This window comes from Pagrus major, chromosome 1 (genome assembly GCF_040436345.1).
Source record: "Pagrus major chromosome 1, Pma_NU_1.0".
NCBI classification, from domain to species: domain Eukaryota; kingdom Metazoa; phylum Chordata; class Actinopteri; order Spariformes; family Sparidae; genus Pagrus; species Pagrus major.
The window spans coordinates 10989696-11008786 of NC_133215.1; the positions used below are offsets into that span (position 1 = coordinate 10989696).

Sequence of the window (19091 nt, forward strand, 5' to 3'; positions counted from 1 at the left end):
AAATAGACATAACACAGACTAAATAAAGAAAACATCTCCACTAATATAACAACACATGTACAGCATTTATAAAAAAAAGAGCTGGAAATAGAGAAAACACAATCAATTACAGAAACTTTGGAGGAATCAGGAAAACTGGCCTCAGTAACTTCATGAGGCACAAACCAAGGTCAGTCATGTTCAACACTGTAGTTGAAGCATCTTTCTGTAGTCTGTATTTCTTAATTTACCTCTGTTTAGTCTGTTTACTTGTGTTTTCTTACATTTTTTTTACGTGCTTTGGTGAACCTTGTCACGCAGTTTGCACTGTTGCCCTGCTCATAGCAAGCTGTCTTTCTAATGCCTAACTTTGAGGTAATGAACCGTAGAGTCAATAATGGAGCGAGCTAATGTGGTTTATTAGCTGTGTTGCACCATCCACTTTTAATTATTCTCTCCCATTGTATAAACTGCTAAAAACAAACAAAAATGGAGTTGTTTGCAGGCAGTTGTGAGACAAGAGTTGAGCATATGTCTTTGGAATAAACTAAGTGAACTATTGTCCGGTTAGTGACCAAGCAATGTACCTCGCTCTTAGAGCTTCTTTACAATTTCTTCAATAGCTTTTTTTTTCGTGAAATGATGTACAATGTTGACTAAAGGCCAGGGAGAAGTCAACCGCAAAGTATGGAAGGAATAGACTTTGACACAACACCGGAGCTGTCCACCGAGTGAATGCCTATCCGTTCAGTCTTGTTTTACTAGAGTTTCTATCATTCTTCCTCCTCGCCTCCTTTGCTTACTCCCTCAGCGCGGTTCTTTTGCACTGTAGAGTTCCCACTGTTACCTGGGGATAGCAACCATAGAAAACAATGCCTCTTCCTGTTTTGGTTGCACAAAAGCAGTTGCGTCCTTTGCTTTTCTGAGAAAAAATCCAATCATTTTAGCAATCTATACAGAAATGGTGTCATTTTTTTTACAGACATTATACTGTGCAATCAGTATTTACTTCAAAATGATGAGTTAAAGAGAAAAGAAAATGTCTATTGGCAGTTTTAGCAGCGCTCTGACTTCATATGTCAAGTGTCAGGTCACATGGGCACACACACCGGATCAGATAGTGAACCATAAGCAACTTCAGTTTAACATTTCAGCTATGAAACATGGCTCCATTCAGGCCTAACACTCTCAGGCCTAGAGGCTGTTTATTATCCACTAACCTGCTGGAGTTTCAGGACAAATAAGAGCAGAATCTGGTGTTTGAACACCCTCCATGTGACCATCTGCAGACAGTCCCTCTGTTCATGTAGCTATACAGTAGCCCTCTGTCTGTCGGAGCTGAATGTGTATAGGCTCCTCTTACATAACCCACTTTTGTTGGCTTGCTCACCAATTTTTGCTTTGTCTTCTGGAAATGAAGCAGTATCAGGAAAAGAGGACAGATGTGCTTTTCCGTCGTTGTTTTTTTCTCTACCCAGTTGAGTTGAAGATTGAATCTGTTGAAGCGTACAGTAGGTGAACAATTACCGTGGCAAACAGGCAAATAATCGACGCTGCAAATTTTAGGCGTTGAACTGTAGATTCAATTGTCGCAGTGTTGGGGTTTTTTAAAAGGAGCATGTGTGGAGCATAATTAGTGGTTTTAGGTTTGTGTGTGGGATGTGCGAGGGAGAGAGAGAATCCGAGGTCACTATACTGCAACATTCAAACTTATCCCGTGTATCCTGGTTGAACTTTAAGTCTGTCTCCCCCTATCTGGGTCAACCCATCAGCCCCCTGCCACGCTCTGCACCGGTCTGCCTTTCAGACAGCTACTCTACTTCTCACACTGGAATTACCTGTTGAACACTGAGGCAGGATGGATGGGGCTCAAAAGGTGCCTTTTATGTGAGTAGGACAGGTGGGGTAACAACAGCCTTAAAGATCTGTTTTTTGTTTTTTTTTCTTCGCAGATAATTTGTCGGCATTGTGTCCATATGTGCTGTGCTTCAATTTAGCTCTTTGTATGTTTTAGGGATTTTCACTCAGGGGACACTTTCATACAGAAGTGCTCACCTTTATTCTGCTGGTTGTAATCCAGTGTCGTGTTTCTTTGTGTAAAGGTCCATTTTGCAAAAGTGATGCTTTTTCAAATTTAGGTTTGGGAAATTGTGCTCTTTGGTGACTTTGCTAGGAAAAAATGCTTTCAAAGCAAAGCTAAGCTTCACACAGGTGACCAGGGTCATGTGAGAAAATGTCTACAATTGCAAAGGATTTCCTGCAGCATGGTACAGTGTTTTCGATGCATGGGTTATAGTCATAATGCTGTACATTTTATGTAAAAATAAATAAAAACAAAAATTCAAGTTCTGTCATTTTAATACCATGAAATCATGAAATTTAGTACACACATTCATGGTCTCAAGAGGATGAATCCTCAAGACTTAAGGCGATCCTTTGACTTTTCATCTAGCATTAGATACCTGCTTTAGACCTGCTTAACATCGGCATGTTAGCTTTGTCAGTGTGCGCATGTTGGCATGCTGACATTGGCATTTAAATCAAAGCGCATCCTCACTGTGCTCCTTGTATGGCAGTAGCATGACTCTTAGTCTTGCTGGGAAATATGCTTTTGGACATATTTTGCTTCCCTTTCTCACACAGCATACATACCAATAATAAAAACCAGGATTTAATTAGAACTATTTTAGATTATTTTAATTAGTGATTAATCTACTGATTATTTTCTCAATTAGTTGTTCGGTCTGTAAAATGTTAAGAAATACTGCAAATTTCTTATCAAAGGATCCAAGAGCCTCTCTGACTGGCCCCAAAAATGTAAAAAAAAAGAGAAAATGCTGACATCTGAGAAGCTGGATTCTCTGGATTTGTTTTGGCTGGATTTTGGGAGGTCTGGACACATATCATGCACACTAAACCTGTCACTCTCACCAGGATGATGACCATCATTTTAGTGCAGGAGAAAGATGTGCATAAAAATGTCATACTTGATTTGTGTCTATCACAACCTCAAACAGATGTCTAAAAAAAAGAAATAAGCAGTAGAATTAAAGCTTTAAGGTTTAATTACGTAACTAATACATCACAGTTTCTCTGAACAGTGACCAGGGATTATTCTGCATCAGCAGTCTCACACAGATGGGGGAAGCATGACTTCCACGTCACTCACATGTCCTCAGTATCAAAGGGTTAAGGCACTCTGGATACTAGCGTCAGCAAAATAACTTGTACCTGCCACATTAATGACAGTTTGATGGAAGTGGAACTCAGCAGAAATACCTTTATTCAACTGGCGCTCAGCTGCAGATGGGGCTTCTGCGTGCATTGTCCTACTTTATATCTTTGATTTGTAATTTTAGATGATACAGTAGAAAATGCTTCATTGCATAGAACTCAAAACAAATGCTGTTTAGTTTTCTCTACTTTATAGCAGATGCCGTAGCCGAGTCGCACAGTGTGGCTCACTGGGGAGCAGCTGGAACACTGTAAATCTTAGCAGCACCAGCAGCTACAAGAGCTGTGGCCACATGGTTCACCCAACGCACAGCTCCTCGGGGGATCTAAAAGTACAGTATCCCCCACACACTGACCTGATGTTCATCAAGATCAGTGTGATGGAAAGAATTGCTTGTGCATCTATGACTAAAGGTGACAACACTGGTCTTTTAACACAGATGTTAGAGTTTGAGTTAATTTTCATGCCTGGTCGGACAAACAGGTTAATTTTTTTTTACATCCTGTTTTGCCACTGGTTCATGACACATGGAGACTGTGTAATCAGATTGACAACATGACATTGGACAACTTGTCTAGGGGGCTTTATCTGGAAGACGTGACTGGACCTGTCAGGCTGTGTCAGGCCACCAGCTGTGGGGGCCTGGCTGACATCCAGTGTGACACCACCCGTGGTGTTTTGTCATCTCTGCTCCCTAAGCAGAGAAAGTAAGTGTGGCAGACAGGTATTTTCACAACACATGATCCTCAAAATTGCAGCGGTGGCTGGAAGAAAGAGGCCCCGCAATTTTGAGATTGAGACTGCTTATTTACGTGTTTTAAGGTTTGACCTTGTTGAATCTCGAGTTGTATCCTAGTGCGATCACCTGCAGGACATCATGGCACTGCCAAGAAGAACAGGAGCTCATCAGCTAAAATGCTTACTTACTTAACTTTATCTGAAACGTGTAACTGTTAGCAAAATTCCTTTCTTATTGGTGAAAGAAAGTGCCCCACTGTTTCCGAATGTGTGCTAGACAAAGGACATTGTGTGCTAATCTGAGCGCATCCCAAAGGAATATCCAGGCCAATGGGAAAAATTTCCTCCATCTGATAAGAGAATCACACCGAACTGGATGTCATGAGTCAGGAAATAACTCTGAATTTAAAACACAGCCCACAAAAAGACACGTTGTGTTTTGGTCGTTCAGGCATATTAAGCAACTGACCCTGTTTGTGTGTTTGTGTTAACTGTTGTGATTAAAATCTGATCCTGACATTTAAATAGTCTTCGGGCTACTTACGCCAGGCTGTTTTTATGAAAACAGTGGCAGTGCTTGACGCAAACTAGAATCAGGCTGGCAGTGCATAACGCTGCTTCCCGCTCTGCTGTTTATGGTTGGTACTTCCCTTAGGCGAGAGGGCACTTGAGGTCAGTTTGTAAATCCCTTCTTTCCTTTGCCACACCGGGGTAGGAATAAAACCCCTTCTACCTAAATCCATGTCGAAAGTGCTTCCTTTTTTTTTCCACTATTCTCACAGCGGCTGAAAACAAATTCTCTTTAAAGTAACGGAGAAGGCTATTGACAGATTTTCTCCTCCAGCTGCTTTATGTTTTATTATTAATGTACTGTACGTTCGCTGTGTTTTTGTACTCATCCTAGACTCTTGAAATAGCTTCTGTAAGAGAAGTGAGGAGATTAAACTTGCCGAGAGTCTCATCATCCACGCTTGTCACTGGCTTCATTCATAAACACAATATCCGCAAATCCAATAGTGACCCAGGGACATAATCACTCTGCTTCTTCACAGGGATGCCTCCATCTCCCTCTCTCTTTCTCCCTCTGTTTTTATTCTCCTCTCCCTGTCTCTCCCTCATCCTCTCCGTTTCTCTTCCTCTTTGGATTATTATTAATGCAGTTCAAGTAAAGTTCCAACATCACAGTTGTTGTTTTGTGTGCATTTTGTCACATTTCAGGAACTCAGGAACTGTCACCCCAGAGTGCCATTATAATCCCCCCTCCTCCTGTCATTGCAGTAGCTGGAAGATATTTTGAGTGAATTCCACAGGACCTCGCTAAATGCCCTCAACACAAAAAAACATATTATATCCTCTCATTCATCAAGGACTCATCTTTATTCAAGACTTTCTGAATTTGTTGGCACAGATACTGATCGCTGAATCATGTATGAGTAGCGGCAGCTCAGTAATGATGAAAGAAAATTCACAGGAAGAAGGATTTCTTCCAATATAGACCAATATAAAGTATGAGGTCATGATGGTAAGGTGATTGAATGTGTAAGCACGTGCATCAGCTCAAAAAGGTGTGGTGGTAGGCATAAAGTGGACTATACGTCGGTTGTTGTGGTGGCATCCTATCAGCAGTTTAATAGACCTTTTTCGTAATGACTGTCTACAGGGAAAATGCTTTTTGGGCTGCAGGGGATTTGTTCGCTGCAGTACCACGACTGACCACTGGGCAAAACTGGAGGCAAGGCTGAGCAGCGCCGTACAATCCAGGTCTTTTACACATTCATGGTATCTAGTGTGTGATTACTTGGGGAATCACCAATTTAATAACTGCCTTCTGCCCTTAATGGTACCTCTTCCATCTTGGCCAAGTATTTTTCAAGGTCATTACAATATCCACATGTCTTTGCACTGCCATTAAATTAGAACCAGATGTTTATAATTAGAATTCACAATATGAGATATGCGTTTGACTATACCTGTAGTGTCATTATTATCAGAATTTACATATCTACTTCAGGAATTGAATGTATTCATATTCCTTGGGTGTCATTAACATACATTTAAATGAACGTTCGGTAGTATGTTCTGCCAAGGGCAGTGGACTAAAGGCCTTCACTTGCTTTTTCTCCCCGTTCACTCCGACCTCAGTAACCTCCCCTGACAAGGTATGCAGTTAGACTTGATTTTTGACTGTGGGTAATGAAATGCCTGCAATAGATCATTAGAGCAGTGGGGACATGAGGCCACAGTGTGTCTCGGCAGATGTATTCAGGTCTGTCCCACCTGCTGCTCACCTTCAGCACACGCACATCACATGATGAAGGCACAAATGTTACAATTCTAAAATTAAATAAAACACCCAGATTTATTCTCTACTGTTCAAATGTGATCTGAACTTGTGTCTTCTTCCGTTTTAAGAAAAACGGATCAGATCCATATTTAACATTCATCAGTGTAAAGCCGAACAGTTGGTACACAGTTGTTCGCACAGACTGCCAGTAGGAGGACGACTTAAAAGGAAAAAAATAAGCCAATAAGGCACTCAAAAAATGATTAGTTTGCTTGACTTTACCATATGTAGGGGCACTTTCCAAATTAGATGATAGTTGTAGAGATTTGATCAATTTTAGGGGAAGTGATTCATGTAGTCTACAGCAGTTTTGGCATTGCAGCGATTTAAAGTGATGTTTGACTTATTTTTGCAGCAATACGCATTTTTACTTCAAAGGACTTCAAACAGAAACATACACACAGAGAAGTTTGTAGACCTTACGCTTTATTTGATTTCACTTGTGCATGTAAATCAATATATGTCCATGAACTCCATTATTTTTGTTGACCTGGATATTGCCTGTTGTGTTTACATGCACTTTTTGTTAACAGAGCCTGTGAGTCCAGTTGTTTTGGTATGGTGGTGTGATTTATTTATTAGGGATATTTTAATATTTGTTTCATATTCCGATTCCAATGTCTGAATATTGTTCAGAATTAAAAGCTAATTGCAGTTTTAAAGGGTGTAAAAAGAGTGTACATTATTATGCTATCAGTGGCATAAAATGGTCCAAAAATGGCAAATATATCATTTATCGCAGTTATTCAGAGACAATATATCATCCGACAAATGATAGTTGTTGTGACAGGCCTTATTAGTCTGTAGTTTTAGCAATAATAATTGTATTGCATATATAGATTCTAGACTACAGGATTAATATATCCTACATGTCACAGCAAGCTCTTTTACCAAACTAAACAACTGTGCTGTGAGGGCCGCGGTCAGAGAGGTGAAAAACAATTCAAGGTCCACTGACAGAACTACAGAGTTTGCTGAGATAGCAGATTTTGAATGACAACAGTCGGAGCAGCACTCGCTGGGCGACATGTCAGAGTACTGAGAGACGACACTGCTGGAAAAACCAGCATGACTCCGAGAGCAAAGCACTGAAGTGATGCAATGAAAAACGAAAAAAAAAAAAGTCTTCATCTGTAATCCAAAGCAATCTGGAGGAAACAGACAGCTCACCACCAGTCTAACAACATCCCTGCTGTAAAGCGTGAAGGTGGCAGTCTCATGCTGTGGGTGCTCTTTTCAGTGCAGAGCGATAGGGGACTTGGCAAGTTAGAGGAAGAATGAATGCAGCAGAATCTGGAGCTTTTTGTCATGACACAGAGTATGTGCATTAAGTCTCACTGATTAAATGGACAGTACTTGGCCCACCAGGTGTCTCTCAATCAAAACAATAACAAAAGACAAGAGTTCGATGACTAGAAGTAGCGTAGGATCATGGACGCACATGAAATTGAATAATTGTGCTCTATCATGAGTGCAAGCTTTACAAAAAATAGTGTGGCCAGCTTGTCCTCATCAGAAAAACGACCATGTAGGTTGACTGTGAAAGCAGCTTATTGCGACCCATATGTAGCCTACATTTCTAGTTACTTCCAGTGGCCATAGTAATTGTTAAGGCAGCAAAGGAGGATGTCAAGTGAAGTAGTATTAAGCAACACTATATAGCAACTAGACAGGGTAAAGGGGATATGACGCCATTGACAGGCGACCAACTGAAACGCACCGTTACCTTGAATAACATTAACAGATTTCTCTGGATGTAAACATTGTTGGGAACATTTGGGATACTGTTATTACAAAATTCAACAAAATATAGGTCTAGGTCGTGTCTTTTTTTGACATTTTAATGCAGAAATGTTACATATTTTACCTTTAAACAAACATTCAACATCATAGAGAATAACGGTGTAATTGTGCAGCCTGTGTTTATGTCGGTGTCTGTCGGCGGAGGTCACCATTGTGAGTAGCTGATTGAGGTAAATAAATTACACACTGATTAGTGTGTGCCTTCTGTGTGATATAATAAGCGGAACGTATTAAGATTATTTGATTGGATTTGAACCAAGTGGGAGTAACCTCTTTAATTTGACCTGATTTGATTTTTAGTGAAATTTGTGAATGGAGAAGAGCCAAGAGGCGGAGCTCAAGTGATTATAAAATAGAGTCAATGAAAAAGTACAAGCAAAAGATTAAAGAATGAAATAGTCTCCTCTGACTGCACTTAAGCTAAGCTACATATCAAATCACAGCCCTTCCATATCGCTGCAGTGGCCTCAGGACAAGAAAGTGACAGTCCTGGCATGACCCAGTAAAAGCCAGGTCTTAAATCCCTTTGGAGAATCTGTGGAAAGACCTCAGCGTAGCTGCTCACAGAGGTTTCACTTTCAGCTTGACTGAACCAGAGTAACTGTGCTCTGAAAAATGGGACAAAATCCTTAATTCAGATGCTCCAGGCTGAAACAGACTCAGAAGTGTCATTACTGCCAAAATGTGTTTTCAAAGTATTGACTGTGGTGGTTAGAACTCATTTGCATGGGATGACTGTATGTCATTGTCAGTATGTCTGGAAAACAAAAACCTTTTTTCTTTTTTTTTGATCACCTCCTCAGAAACAAATCAACATATTCCATTTTTAGATTATGCTGCAACACCATAAATCGTCAAAAAAAAAAAATTGAGCTGGCTGGATAACCGTCTAAATACACTGTATATCTTTTAAGCTTTCCAGTTTGTCAGAATTCATTGCGAGCTGCAGTGGCAAAAAGAAAATAAATGCTCAGATGTGCTTCGCTTGTACCTAAATCCTAACAGAAATTGGTTAAAAGTGTGGGATTGCAGAAATGGAAAAGGGACACATCGCCAGGCCATATCTCTCCTCGAGCCAAATGAAAACTCAGAGTGATGCGTCAATCACAGGACTAGTCACAGTGACAGAGACAGTGAGTGAGAGAGTCCAACAGCCAAAAGAGCCAGCTGCCTGTGGGCCTTTCACCACATGACCTTGTCAAGGTCAAGGCTGTTAATACTGAGTGACTTGAGTTTAAAATCCTGTAACAGGGTTGTTACAGTAAAGTATAGCCAAGGGAGAGAATAGGAGCCCCTTAAAGATGACTGCTTGCACCGTGTGTCAACACCTTCTTTGGACACAGAAAACATGTTCTCATTTGGCAGCATGCACGGAGCCCCACTAACGGCAGCCAGCCCTCATCTCTGCACACACACATTCCCTTGTTTTTGTCACTTAGGAGGTCCTTGCATTGTCTCACATTAATCCTTGGAGTTTAACCTTAGCTATAATCACTACACCCCAGACCCTTGGCTTTACAATATCCAAGCCATAACCATAAAATTTTAATGGTTTATCTTGTGGGGAAACGGCTGTTTGTCCACGAATGAGAGTGGAGTTCCCATGTTGGCACTGTGTGACTACTGTCCCCAGGATGTAATTAATACAAGTACCCATACACATGTTTGCAATCTATTTTTATTTATTTATTCATGGAATGTTTATTTGAATAGGGACACGTATGTAGCATAAACTGATGCCACACGCCACAGCATTTATAGCCCAAGCTGATTTGCAATTTCCTTCCCTGGATGGGCCTTTAAAACACACAAGAGACAACACAAACACCACCTCAACGATAAATAATTTGATATAGACAGAACAATAGAAGACACAAACTGTAATACAATACAATAAAAGAAGAAGCACAAGATCATTCATGAGTACCTGACTGATTCCTCCTCAAAAGCTGCTTCAGTTTGACTTTTAAAATGAACCGTGTCAGGATCGAGTGTCCAAACGAAGACTTGAGTAGAGGCACTTCATCTACACAACAATTCCTGTTGGATGCTCTATGTGTTACCTCAGGAGCCTGATTATGTAGGCATTTATAGATGAGTTTAAGATGAGCAAATTTGATGAAATGGTCAAAGCTGAATATATTTATTTGAACATGGTAATGATGTGATCTTATTGGCTAGTCCAAAATTTGTATTGCTCGATTGCATATCATCATCAGAGGCTTGGTTGTTGTAGATGCTGCTCGTGACCAAGAGGTTACACAATAACTTACATGTGAAAAGATCAGCTAGCGCATGGGATTTGCAAGCGAGTCTAAATGTATGTAAATTTACTTATTGACATATTGCATTCCCTTATTCTAGCCTTAACACTGCACTAATCTTTATTATGTTTACAGCTGATCTAGTGATTACTGATTGCTGTGACAGGTGTAGGTCAAAGTGATAACCCATAAGACAATAATATGTCAGCGCTGTTTTTACAACTTGTTTCAGTTTACCTTGTGATCATGTGATCTTGCAAATCCATCCAGCCAGGCTTGAACCAATCAGCGTCACATGAGTGTGGGTGTACGCTCCATTTCATTTTAGTTTTCTGCCACTGGGGAACTCAAATACCTGGTAAGCAGGTTTGGGTTAAAATACACCCTTTCACAGCGTTAAACACATGTTTGAAAGGTTCATTTCTCACATGTCCAATTTTTCTGGGACTTTTATACCCCTAAAAGCTATGACATTACAAAAACGGGATTGTGCAGCTTTTAGTGATGGTCCTGGAGCAACACTGACTACGGTGTTCCAGGAACACCGACACAGAGATATCAGATCTTTTATGGTCTGCATGACGACCGGCAAGAGAAACGACTGTTTGTTTGAAAACAGCAATGGTGGCTCCTTTAGAGGTTAGTGCTGCTGTTTTAGCACCAGTTATATCAGAACTAGAAAATATATTTTCTTGAAAGAAGTGCTAAAAACTGCACTGGAAGCTTTTTCTTGACGGAAAAGATGTTTTCATTCTTTTATCGATTGGCCACTGTAAGAATTTACCAACTCCCTCCACAAGCGTTAGCACTCTCCTACTGTTTATTTGCTTGGTTAAAGTTAGCCCATGATAGACAGTGACGGACAGATGGTTCTTCCAATCACCTGCCAAGAAATTTTTGAAGGTGCCTGCCCTTTTCTTGACAGTTTCTAGCGGAACTTTTCCAGATGGTTCTATGTAACAAACCATCTGTCACGTCAGATAATGTTTCCCTGCCTCCAGGTGGCCCAAAATCACCAATCATTGCTGCTTCAGTCTTCATAACTACATGCCCTAATCCAACACTTATACTCACCGTAAACTAAATCTAATTCTAACCTGAGCCATAAAGTCTTGAAAGGTACCCCGTGGAAAAATGTTCTTACCATTCAAAAAGAGTCCTTTCTCTCAAGCCCCTCACAAAGGTAGATGTATAAAATCACATACACTCAGACACACACACACACATACCATAAAGCTCTGTAGCAGCCATGGGGTCTTGTGACAACAGCAGGTGCACCTAATTCCCTATAGAGGGCAGCTGAATGACAGATATAAAAGGACAAAGCTTAATTAATAGCCACATGATCCCGGGCAGGAGAATGGTTGGTATGTTTTATGGAAGATAAGGGGCCACCGGGCTGATCAGTAGCGTGCTTCTAATGCTCAGGTGAGACTGACAGGTCTGCCTGCAGGTCGGGGGAGTGTGTCTGATACTGACAGACCAACCGTCAGCGCAGAAATGAAATTGCCTCCTGCACTGCAGTGATTGAGGAGATATACGATGCGCTTATTTCCCATCTGACATGCACTAAATGCATCTTATTATCTGTGACAGGGCGTTGTCGCATACGCAAAGCTGGATGTGGACCTGTCATTAAGCACCGTGATGTGGTGCTTACTACCATACATATAACACATTTCACTAGTATGTAAGTGGCAGCTGTGAAAACGCTGTGTGGCTAGATGTTAAGATCCTCCGACTTCCTCATGACAGGCCACTCAACAGTAAATAATGCTAAAACACAGAGGTCTGCATAATTAAGGAAAACTGGAGGCACAAAGAAGTGCACACACACACACACAGAAGTGAGGCAGTTTGCGCAGAGTGTTAAAAAGATATTTACTCTTTTGTCTCTTTCAAGTGCATGTCATGTATTTCACTTAGTAAAGGTTGAGGATCACGGTCGCTGTCTGTCGCCTCTCTGCATGCAACACTGTGTTCTCCAACAAGCCATGTCTAATTCTCCCATCAGTTTGGGGACAAAGACTACACTTGTGTGCCCTTGATTACCGCCCGGCCTGTAGATCATGTCTGCCTTGAACGCACAATGCGGAGTCCTTGCTGGCAATTAGAATGTGCATTATTTTGTGACAGGGACCCCCTCCCTTTCATTATTCGCCGACATCAAATGGTGACAATTGAATGCAAGTCGAGGTTCACGCACGCCAAGTCATCAGGGAAACGACCGAATGTGTTTATGCATTCACTTGAGCGCACGTATGCACAAACACGCAAACAATCAAAATGTTACGGATGCATTCCCCTCCCTCTCAGCGTCTAGCCTTGAGGCCATTTCCCTGTGGCTTATGTAACGAGGTAGCAACAAAAACAAATGGATGTCTCTAAAGGATTGTGCCGGTGTTTTTGCATGTTTTAGCATATTTACAAATCATGCACTTAAATTACTGGCAGCCATTTTACAAAGCGGACCATTGCTTTTTGGATTTTTTAAAAAAGGATTGTCTTCTTGTGCTCTTTAATTAAACTGTCTGTGCTGTATGTAAATGAAGATCCTTAAACCTTCATCCCGAAAAACATTTGCACTGTGATAGTTTTGCATTTTTCCAGGTTAGGAGTTTTCTGGCTCTACGGGATAAAGATGGCAGTGACCGATAAACCCAAGCATGAAATTGAAAACCACCAGGGTGACATTACCAGTGTTTTTCTATTTTTTTCAACTGTCCTCTGTATGCTGATATTTAAGCTGTTCTTTTTATACTAAATTCCTGATTACTGAAACGCACGGCTGCTGGAAAGGTGGAGAAAAGGGAAATGCGCTAAAAACAAGCAAAATAGTCTCACAGTCCTTTTTCAGGCAGTTCCAAAAATGTCTCTGAATGAATAATTTGGCTCCCCCTCAGCACAATCACTTATGCTCTCTTTGTCTCGCCAATTGGATGACCAGTCTGCCTCTGTTGTCAATGACTCATGTGTGCTCCCTTGTCTCTCCTGTGGGTGTATGTTTGGTCTGCAGGGAACATCTTTGTGGTGAGCCTGGCAGTGGCAGACCTCGTGGTGGCCATCTACCCGTACCCTCTGGTCCTCACCTCCATCTTCCACAATGGCTGGAACCTGGGTTACGCCCACTGCCAGATCAGCGGCTTCCTCATGGGCGTCAGCGTCATCGGCTCCATCTTCAACATCACCGGCATCGCCATCAATAGATACTGTTACATCTGTCACAGCCTCAAGTATGACAAGCTGTACAGCGACAAGAACTCTGTCTGCTATGTGTTGCTGATCTGGGCGCTGACTGTGGTGGCCATCGTGCCCAACCTGTTTGTGGGTTCGCTTCAGTATGACCCACGAGTTTACTCCTGCACCTTTGAACAGTCCGCCAGCTCAGCGTACACTATCGCAGTGGTTTTCTTTCACTTTATTTTACCCATCATGATTGTCACCTATTGCTACCTGCGCATTTGGATACTCGTCATCCAGGTGAGGAGACGGGTCAAGCCAGACAATCGGCCCAAGATCACGCCACACGACGTGAGAAACTTTGTCACCATGTTCGTGGTGTTTGTGCTCTTTGCTGTTTGCTGGGCGCCGCTCAACTTCATCGGACTGGCAGTAGCGATCAAACCAGAGGTAGTGATTCCCCTCATCCCAGAGTGGTTATTTGTGTCCAGCTACTTCATGGCCTACTTCAACAGCTGCCTTAATGCCATTGTGTATGGTGTGCTGAACCAGAACTTCCGGCGTGAGTACAAGCGCATTGTAGTGTCAGTGTGCACGGCACGTATCTTCTTCCAGGACAGCTCCAACGACGCAGGGGAGAGGCTCAAGAGTAAACCGTCACCACTCATGACCAACAATAACCAGGTGAAGGTGGACTCTGTCTGAACCAGAACTCAGAGGAACAGTGAGCGGACATGAACGGATATGCTGTGACTGAGAGTAAAAAAAAAAAAGAAAAAAAAAAGCTGAGTAAGAAAAAATACCAAATATAAATATGAAGCAGCTTGTATCCTCTGAGCTGTCCACAGACTGACATATGGTGCTATCTGACCTCTGAACAATCACAGTAAAAACAGGGGTGCATATTATCTTTGTCTTTTATCAAGCACTTTTGTTTGCAGTACCTGTAGTACAGTAAATATATGATGTCCGTTTTGTTTTCATGTTTACAGTGATTATATAAATGTATCATGCATTATATAAGTATTTATTTTGTATGAAATGTCATGTAGTTATATAGTAAAGATATATCAGGTTCCAGTAAAATTAAGACAAAATTCTATCAGGCCAATAAAAAATTTCCACAAAAAGTTGGTTTAAAATATATCCAGACGTTTATAAATGAAGTTAACCGATTTTAATAACCTCATTTGTGACACTGTAACACTAATTGAGTGCAAGCAATGTGGGTTGCTGCTGTCTTATTATACCCTGCAATACATTAGGTGGAATATATATTTTAGTCTCTCTCTCTCTCTCGCTCTCTCACCTTGTGAGCTCATTATACTGTATGCATGGATATCAGGAATTGTTCATATGCAAAATAAAATCTGATATTGATGGAGGTTCTGTGCTGTGTGAAGTTTATTGTAATTCTGTGAATGCATTCAGTAACTTTTATAAACTTTTGCATGATTTATAAGCAACATTATGTAACTTTTTTAACTAAGATAACAGCTTCAAAATCATTTGGATGGTACAGTGTCTTGTAATATGGTGAATGGTGTCTTTGTCTCAGCCACTCCGCCCCCCCATCACTTGTTTCTGCACTATGTAACTTCAGTGAGAGGGTAGGATCACAGCCTTACATTCATGTTGAATTCAAGTGACAAGTTTTCAACACATAACGTTGATGATCTAATGATTCTGTTTGTAGTTATCGCCTACATTACATCTGACAAATTGTTACAGACCTGGGATTGGTTTTGACGAAAGTGGTGTTGCACTCAGAAACTGTGGGGGGCTACATAATGTTGCTTTAAACATTATTCCTACTCATTATCATAACAATGTATTCACCAAAGCAACATCTGAGATCTCGGTACACAGCCTAACTAAAGAGAGGTTCTATGAAAATATGATCTAAGTTGTAAACTATCATGCTAATCAGTACAGAGCATACCTCTGCCAAGGCCCAACTGTCCCCTTTAATACAATCAAGCCTAATCTAATATCAAATAAAACATTTAAATCCACTAGATCCAGATAGCTATTTGGATCCACATCAAATTGTACTCACTTATAGAGACCAGCTACATAAATACACCTGATTTTTTTCATTAAGATTAATCCATTATTCCTTTAAAAATTAACAAAAATGTCCAAAAACGCCCGATCTTGGCCCTAAATTCCAGGATTCGTCCCTTTATCCGGATCCGCACCAAAAGTTGATGGGGTCTATTCTGGGCTTAGATCCTTCCTCCATCCAAGTTGCGTATAGATCCGTCCAGTAGTTTTTGTGTAATCCTTGTGACAAACCAACCAACAACCACTAAAAAAAAATTTTTTTAAATGGTCATGGGTGAAACATTGGCAAAGGTAATACGATGGAATAAATCATTGTGGGTTGTTTTCAAGAAATTTCATCAAGGTTTTTTTTTTTTTACAAATACTACTAAATGTGCACCCACAGTTGCTAATTTGTTGGATACACATAGCTAAAACTAGTGTGAGGTGCTTGTGGTGGAGTATAAATTGCAACCTAATCTTAATCTGGGTTGGGCGATATTATTAGGCGATATAATCCAACAGCAAGACAAACAGTCTCCAAGATGGTTATAAAGTAACATCAACATCTCTCAAACAAAACAACACAAACTGAACATTATAGCTTTGCTCGAAGAAGGATGTGTAGCAGGGCTGTTGAAATACACTGTTTAAGTCAGGTGTACCTGGCAACTGAGTGTATTTGTATGACTGCATGAACACCTTAAAATTATGTTGTTTGGCTGATCATCTACATTCATTTTTTTGCCAAGGATCAACTATCCTTGGCAAACGGCCCAGCTACAAATCTGCCTGAGTAGAGTGATTTTATCCAAAGTGGAACACGTCCAGTGAATATGATATGGCTTTATACTGTGTGTCAGGGATTTTCTTTATGTATCATAAGCGCAGTATGTCTGACTCATTTGTGTGGACGCCATCAGGTTCTGACAGCAACCAAATTTCAAGGTGAGCACATAAAAAGTGCAGATAGGCATGACTGTCCTTCACAATGTGAAGGACTCTGCAGTGCATAGGAGGCAGGGACGGTATAGTCAACTGTACATCATCAGCGTTTGCATGTGTGTCTCACAGCATGCATGGGCAACCCGGTTAGTGGAACACAGACAAAGGCATCATGCATCAAAGAGGAGAAGGCTCAACTATGCATTTGAAATCCACTTGGCTTACATAACGGCCACTGACCATCATCCTCAAAGCAAGAGCTGAAAGAGCGGGCTCCAAGCGCACTCCCTGCCCCCTTCTCTATCTGTTTAATCCCAAGAGCTGTGTGCAGTAGGAAAGGACTGAATGGGTTGGGGATGAGCAAATGTAAAAATCCCAGGGATTTACACTGCCCCCAAAGAGAGTTATACTGTAATCTGGGTCCAGAGATTTTTATAGCCAAGGATGTACAACAAAACAAAAGAGGAAAGTCAGGTGTTACATGACCAATGGTCCATCTTCCATTACTGAGTCAGTACTAAGAAAAGAAAATGGAATGTGTCCTTCACTGTGACAAGGCCATAGATCAAAGCTCTAACAGAGCATAACCTCCAAAAGCAAAACACAACAAAGCCCACAATGGCTTCAGTAAAGTAATTTAGTCCATGTAAACCTTGACAGGGAAGATCTCAATGTCTTGTTGAAGAACTGAAGAATAATCAAAGACTGAATACGTATTCACAGTATCTATTCACAGGCTCTCTGCCAAGTCAATTTTCCCCTTGGGGTGGTGCTGTGTTGAACTACAGTTTATTAAAGGGGACTCTTTATGACTACGTCACACAAGAGTGAGTAGAATTTTTTTTAATTTTAGCTTCTTGATTCATTCTTAACTACACAGACACACCTCTTATCACATGACCAAACTTTCATACTTACTGTAGGTCACCTAATTACATCGGATGTGGTCGAAAGCTCGTAAGTAAATATCTTATCATTTTTAAAAACCTTTTGGTATGTTTCCAAGGTGTCAGTTATAAAGAAAAAATAAAAAAAATATCCAAACACACATTCTAACCCCCATCTGAGTACTAAACATGAAACATGATTGTATTTTTAATACAATCAGTGTGACATTTTGTCACCAGTTCACATTGCTGCACTGCTCAGTGACTGTAACACTGTAATAGCTGTTCTATAAAGAGACCTTCTATCATCTCGCCTGCAAGGTGCCACTGTGTCTTGTCCAATGTTTGTTTTGCCCTGCTCTAAATCTCACTGAAAGATGGCTAAAATTGCTAAGATGCTGGATAATGCAGCTCTGTCCTCCTATTTTTCTCTCACAGAGACATAATCCACCAGGGATTCAGTGCTGCCACCTGGGGCCCTGAAATTTGCACAGAGCTGCTGAAGCCTGGTATAGGACAACACTGCACTCCATAGTCTGAGAAAGACAGCAGAGAGAAGATCATAATGATCTCACACCAGTGGATGTTACATAAAATGACAGGACAATGGTATGTGTTGAAAAGAGATGAAGACCATTAGCAGCCTAGATGTGTTCGAGCTAGAAAGACACCATACAAAACAACACAACTACAACATATCACTGTGCATAAAACAACCAATCCTCTACTTTTGTGCTAAATTACATGAGTTTCCTTTCAGTGTACTCGCCACCATGACAATAAGCCCCTTGTCTTGTGTATTTACCTCGTTCTTTACGACAAGAGCAGCAGCCTCCCTTCCCACCTCATTCAGCTCTTTTCTCTCGCAGGTTTTCTTCTCTTGCCTTCTCCAGCTTTCATCCAATAATGGAAGTTGCTTTCACATACCTTTTTACCACTTTTCCCAGTGGAGCATGTCAGCTCAGGTTTCTGCTTGACCACACAAGAATGATATGGACTATAGATGGAGAAAAAGAGGAGAATTGAAAGAAATATACCAACACAAAAGAAAAAGGAGAGTAACAATACACTCGGAAGATGCTCGCTGATGATGAATGGAGATACATGTATGATCCTCTTTTTCTTCAACACCCTGTAGGACTAAATGATGTATTGGAAAAGCAGCACATGTAGGCCTAGTTTTGCTTCCCTCAAACACCAAGCTGACAGGGCAAGCAGCAGCTGTATGCTAACATGGCACCTGAGTCGAATGGGCTTATGTTGATATATTCTTTAAAGAGCTCTTCTCCAGCATCTTCAACGGTGGCTGTAAAAAGTTTGTTTTATTTCAGTGACCAAAATGATGAATGAATTTCCGGTTTCCTTGCACAAAATGATCTACTTCAAACCATGTTGATCCCCCCTGCTTGTTCATTATCCCTGTCTTGCTTTAGTTATTTCCTGTTTTATTTTGTAAGTTCTCCCTTCATGTGTCATGTTTTACTTCCTCCTTTTGTCATTTTCTCACCTTTTTTCCTGTTCACCTGTGTTTCATTTGTTCTATTTTTTTTTTTTGTATCTTTGTACTAATTCTTGGATTTGCTCCCGCCTGCTCCTTCTGATTTTGTTACTTGGACTTTGTATGTTTGTATTTTGGATTTATTGGACTTTTGAATTGCAGTTTAATTTTA

The 19091-nt window shown here is 40.8% G+C and overlaps 1 protein-coding gene across 1 annotated transcript in view; it reads left to right on the plus strand.

Moving 5' to 3' along the window:
* Window positions 1-14711, plus strand: part of mtnr1aa (melatonin receptor 1A a) — a 33005-nt gene extending 18294 nt beyond the window's left edge. The window contains exon 2 of the mRNA XM_073466587.1: window positions 13380-14711. Coding sequence (XP_073322688.1) covers window positions 13380-14248 — 869 coding nt within the window. The 3' untranslated portion in view covers window positions 14249-14711. The remainder of the gene's footprint in view (window positions 1-13379) is intronic.
* Window positions 14712-19091: the final 4380 nt, after the last annotated feature.